The sequence below is a fragment of the Miscanthus floridulus genome, chromosome 6 (assembly GCF_019320115.1).
Source record: "Miscanthus floridulus cultivar M001 chromosome 6, ASM1932011v1, whole genome shotgun sequence".
In the NCBI taxonomy this organism is placed as follows: Eukaryota; Viridiplantae; Streptophyta; class Magnoliopsida; order Poales; family Poaceae; genus Miscanthus; species Miscanthus floridulus.
In genome coordinates this window covers 95,993,399-95,999,429 of record NC_089585.1, presented here as the reverse complement: position 1 = coordinate 95,999,429, position 6,031 = coordinate 95,993,399, and the positions used below count along the sequence as shown (strand labels likewise).

The 6,031-nt window shown below is 42.4% G+C and overlaps 1 protein-coding gene across 1 annotated transcript; it reads right to left on the bottom strand.

The window, feature by feature from the left end:
* Positions 1-2,735: 2,735 nt before the first annotated feature.
* On the bottom strand, positions 2,736-5,290 carry LOC136458705 (uncharacterized). The gene is made up of 9 exons (XM_066458635.1): positions 5,001-5,290; positions 4,684-4,760; positions 4,296-4,524; positions 3,993-4,147; positions 3,858-3,903; positions 3,680-3,771; positions 3,488-3,584; positions 3,332-3,388; positions 2,736-3,248 (listed from the first exon to the last, which is right to left on the bottom strand). Exons 1-9 carry the CDS (start codon positions 5,139-5,141, stop codon positions 3,126-3,128), a joined length of 1,017 nt encoding a protein of 338 aa, XP_066314732.1. The 5' UTR covers positions 5,142-5,290; the 3' UTR covers positions 2,736-3,125.
* Positions 5,291-6,031: the final 741 nt, after the last annotated feature.

Genomic DNA, 6,031 nt, shown 5'->3' with positions numbered 1-6,031 from the left:
ATTTTATGATTTATCCTAATTCATTTTAATATTTATTTAAACATGGAAAAGACATTTAAAAACACTTAAATTAATTAACCAAGTTATAATTATCAAAACAGTGCCAAACTTTTTGTGAAGGTAGGTATGAACATGATAAACTTACTCAAAAAGTTTTAGCATCGTAGGATTAATATTTTTGTCTACAAAAATTACACAAGAAGCATTTTTCTATTAAAAGATGGAATTTTAAGCATACCAAAATTACTTATCATGACCAAATAATATTTTTCCTATGTAGAGAACATCATAACAAGGCTACACAAAAATTTTCACATTTTTATCATGCTTATATATTTAATTATGAAATTCACAAGTTTCAACTGAAAACATAAAAAAGAAAAAGAAAAACCCTGTAGTGCAGTGTTCATATGAGTCACGGTCTGTGCACTAGCCCCCTGGAAAAGCTTCTATTTGAAGCGCAAGTCCCTGGTCGCGATTTGAGCAGAGGAGTTGGCCGGCGAGACCGATTTCGGCCGGCTGGGACGATCACAGGCGGCGAGAGGCGGTGCTAGGGCATGCTTGGACCTTTGCGCACCCGCTGGGGACTGAGCGGAGACTTTTATGATGAATTGCAAGCGTCATGGATGAGTAACTGCAGGTCGTACAGGTACACGTCGGATGGAGAATGGTCCCACAGGTACACGTCGCATAGAGAAAGGATCGAGCGGAGACTTTTATGACGAATTGCAAGCGTCACGGATGAGTAACTGCAGGTCCCATAGGTACACGTCGGATGGAGAAAGTACCGTGTGGAGATCTATGACAAAGCACCGTTTGTTACAGATTGAATATTGTTGTCACAGATGTGTAATTAGTTCAATGAAAAGCCCTGTTCGTCACAGTATTAAAGGAAATCATCATAGATGAGTCGCGCGAGTGATCTGTGACGAAACCATATGCTCTTCTATGATGTTTTTTGTGATGATGCCTGATTTCGTCATAGATAGGGAGGGTTGAAGGATCGTCGCCACTGATCTATGACGAAACGGAAAAATTCGTCATAAAAAGCCATCTTCTATGACGGGTTCGGAATCGACATTAAGATTTTCATCATAGAAGTGGATATTTCTAGTAGTGTTTGCTACACGATATGCACAGCAGATTGATACTAGCTATCGTCCAGATACGCCTATCTTGGTTTGCCTTGACCTCACGTTGGTCGATCGCGTCAGCCCTTGCGGGCCTCCTCCTTGGCGACTACTGGGCTGATAGCCTGGCGATGGTCACATATGCGGACGGTGCAGGTACCCCTGGCCCATATATCTGACATATTATGATCTTGTTTGCAATTTTGGTGCCCTGAAGGGCTTTGTATTACTTGGTTTGGGTGATCTGGTATACATTTATCTAGGCAACTTGGCAGTTTCTTATATATTTGCCATTATCTTGGGTTCTTACGCCACATTTGTTATTATTCTTGCATTGTTGTCTAGATGATTGACTTTTCCAGTAAGTAGTGGGATCTACTTTATTTGAACTAGAAGAATTCTCCGCACGTTGCCACGGGAATTAGCAATGATTATCTTGCTCTTAATGTTAATAAACCACAAAAAGTTTATAGGTTTTAGTCTTTTTCTGTTTTTTATTTTATTTTTGTTTAATAATAACGTATTAAACCTAGGGTTGTTTATTGGTCTTACTCTTTTTTTTTTGTCTCCAGTTCGGTTATCTTGGACGCATCAATCAATCAACAGATCATGGTAGTCTTTTTCCTCATTCAGCAATGCTGCTAATTAGGAGATATATAGGACATTGTGGCTAATTAGGAAACATATTGTCTTCCTTCTCTCGCTGACATCCGCTAATTAGGAAACAAAATGCGGTTAATGCTCGCTATAGTTGTTTGCTTTGGTTCTACTTTTTTTCCTTTTCCATTTGGTTTCTTCACTTTTTGCTCACTAAGGTAGTGTTTTGTTTGGGGGTTCAGAACTGCATTACTTGATGACATGGATCGCTGTTGAATTAGATAGACTCTTTAGTGAGGTTTTCCTTTATAAGAGTATAAGATAAGATAGGATATCATGGCATGTTATTGTATTCACTGTTTATGGTGACTGTTAGGGGGTGTATCCAATGTGGATGAAGGGGGCTCATGCCCCCCCCCCCCCCCCTCCATTCCTGCTCTCTCCTTTGTTCTATGCCTTTCCTTGAATTTATAATTTTGTAGTGGGACTAATTTTTTTTGGAAGGCCTTTATGTTTCTTTATTTGGTTATATGTTGTGCTTTTTTTTTATAAATGGTTATATGTTGTGTTACTTACATGTTTATAGTAACCTAACAAAATTTCTAATGCCACTATTATGCTTGTGTTTTTAACTACTAGATCATGGATTCTTCTTGTAAGTTATAAGCCAAGCCCATGGCCTTATGTCAAAGCTAGGCTAGGGCGTCATGGATTGGTTTTATGTAGCAGAAAACATAGAAGCCGGCAAGAATGCAAGTGCCTAAAGCTTCAGTACAGCATGCAGACATGGGCACAGACACCTACTAGACATGATAGAGATCTTGAGATCGATGAAATTATCATAGACTCTACACAGTAACAACTGTTTATCGTCATCATCAACCGGAAGGATGTTTATTTGTAATCAGTTTGTCCACTCCAAACTAACATAAGCAACAATCCTGTCTTCGCGTCAATCCAGGAACATCATCCTTCCGGTTAATCTTGTTTCCACTAATTGTCTGGCACATAAGATTGTTTTTTTTTAAGTGAAGGCAGGAAGAAAGAAAGAGTTTTACGTACAATGGCACCCACGGTGCCCAAGAACACCGATCAGAGGACCAAAACACAAAGGCCACTGCTCACTTGTTTTTTCAATCCAATCTATAAACCATTTTTTCCATTTCTATATATGTACATCTTTTCAGTATTTCCGAGGGGGAAAACAAAAGTCTAAGATGCCAAAAGGTGGTTCATTCATTGTTGAAGCTGTGAATCTCTGACTGTTCGTCCGTGGATTGTTGTCGATTCTTTCGCAAGAGATACTATCAAGTATTTCTCCGTCCAACTCAACTATTTTGCGTCAGCTTTGTAACGTGCCAGTTGGTCGATGGGATCTTCAGCATGCTGGTTTCAGAACTATACCTGGTTGTCCCTGTCCAACTGAAACTTTGAGGCTCTACCGGAAGGACAAGCCGTCGTTGGGCAAGGGTTCTGAACCAGCACCAGTAGCGGTTGTGCAGAACAGCCTGAACCAGTCCTCTGCAAAATCGCAAGACATCAGATCGATATGCATTAGCGGCTGTGCATGAACAATTGTTTCGAGAGGTCACTTGTGTGCCCACCACTCCAACATGCCATTGATCCGAGACTAGACCTTTGAAATCGGCTGCGTCCATCTCCTGTTTCGTCAGGAAGTACAGTGTGAGATGTTTCAGTCTTTGATTGATGCGCAGACTGGGTTGTGCGAGAGCTAGGAAACTTGATGAAATTAAACTTACCACACTGTAAATAGGAGGCATGGCGATCTCCCATGCTGATTTCATAAGGGGTATGGTAGGCAGATGAAGCGAGGCTTCAGGGATTCTGAAGTTCCATCTGAAAAAGAAAAACGGAACGAAACTGAATTTACACCTTTTTTTTTAAACACAGGAGGTTGTTCTGCTTACTGTCAGCGCATGATCTTGACTCACCCAATGTACATGAAGATGCAGAACTGTACCCACTCACGTACTAACACGCGAAACCAGTAGTTCTCTGGTGTGTCGTCGGCCCTCATGTATACCTGAAACCACAATGTCAGAACTCAGAAGCACTTCCAAAACGAGCTGATCATCTCAACGGAACAGTGCTGTGTGCTAGGTCTCATACCATGATAAATGCCACTGCGGCCACCTGCATCGTTCCCTGAAATCTCCTGAAGAAAAACCGAGAGACGGAGCTTACGAACATAGCAATTTTCGAGAGGTAAATCAGAACTGAAACAGTTGGGAAGAAAGGCCTTACTTGAACATTGTATACTTTGTGTTCAGCGCGCCGTGCAAGGAATGGATGTCTTCCTCTTCTATGAAACTGAGCTGCTCCTGTAGAACTATAAGATTCTGGGAAGTACGCCGAAATATGATGTAAAATGACGCAAAATAGTTGACCAGAAGAATGACCTGTACCAAGTCAGAAACTTTTTTTAAAACAACAACAACAACAACAACAACAACCGAGCATTCCTCTATACAAGTTCAGACAAATTGTTGCAATATTAATTGTTGCTGAAATCTTACATTAATTGCTTCAGGTTCAGCGTGTACTTACTGTGAAGTAGGGAACTGCAGCTTTGTAGCCGATGAGGCTCAGGTACAGAAGGCACCCGAGAGCGGCCGTGGTTCGTCTCTCCCGGATGGAGAGGCGCTCGCACATGATGCAGTAGCCGTGGGAGATGAGCACGAAGGAGACGAAGGAGGCCGTCTGGAAGAGGATCCCCGTCACGTACGCGCCGAACGACATCCACAGCGAGCATGTCTGAAGGTGCACGCACGAGTACCTGGGCAGCGTATCGTATCGATTCAGCATCACTCGCTAATTAAGATTTCGCAAAAAAAGGATCTGGGTAAGCAACCGCAGCTAGCAGGGCCAGTTTACAGGTGTTCAGGGACAGATACGTTGAACAAACTGAAATGCGGGCGTTGGTCAGAGTGCTCACCAGAACAGGAATGAGAGTGCCATTTGGAGCGCTTTGATCAGTGGGACTAGGGACAGGATCCATTGTAGGTTATTCGCCTGCGCAAAGGAAACAAGGTTACTGCATCAGAACCGCACTATCACGTCCTGGCAACTAAGACTGACAGACATTCCCAACGGGATTTCCACAGCATCAGATTCTTCCATTGTACTAGGTTCACTTGCTTTCTTCAGAACAAAATTTCAGAAATTTCGTAAGAACCAGTAATTGGCAAACCGCAAACACACAAATGGAAACACGTCAAATGAAAATTCTGGGACGATGGCCTCTGGCAGTACCTGGTAATGGCGGTTCCTCCATGTGCTGAAGGCCCAGGAGAAGCCAGAGGCCGCCCATATGGCCAGGAACCCCAGGTACAGCGACGGGAGAGGCTGGTAGCCGTTGCTCAGCGCCGGGAGCGGAGACGTCGCCTCCTGCATCTTCCTTCTTGCACAGGCACCCGGCACCCGGTTCCCCGCACACCACAGACGCGCGAACAGGGCCTTGCCTCCGTCCTTGGCAACCGAAGGGGATTGGGATCACAGTGCTGATGCGCCTAGGGCCGACCGATGCAGGAACAAAAGATGATGGAGCGGTAGCGGTGACCGTGCATATAAAGAGGCTGGACTCCGGTTCTTATTTTATCACAAAATCTCGCGATTGAGCGATGGTTGTACGTATTGGGTTTGGCATCTGCTGGGAGTAGTACGTGCGTGGTGCGCCCCCTTTTTTTTCTCACCAGAAGCGTTAGGGGAGTGTAGGAGTAGTTCGGGTTGGTTGCTTATTGGAGGGAAAATAAATGCTATGGCAACGGCTCCCTGTGTCCAGAATCACAATTTCTTTTACTTCATCAAAATAATAATAATAATAATAATAATAATAATAATAATAATAATAATAATAATAATAATAATAATAATAATAATAATAATAATAATAATAATAATATAACACCGCTAATCAGGGGAGAAACCTGTCACTGTCCGCCTCGTGTTCGTTTTGACTCCTGCGGCGTGCCTGTCACGTACATACTATATTATTACATATTTACATACGTTATGGTTACGTTACATAAACAACCCGACTACGGGCTCGTGGCCGTAAAGACTAAAGAATATTACACTGGTAATAGCAGTAGTTAGATTATCACTTTTATCAGTAAGTAACATAGGTCTTGTTTAGATTGGGGTTAGAAATCAGTATTTGGCACGGTAGCACTTTCATTTGTATTTGACAATTATTGTCTAATCATAGCCTAACTAGGCTCAAAAGATTCGTCTCGTAATTTACAATCAAACTGTGTAATTAGTTATTTTTTTTATCTACATTT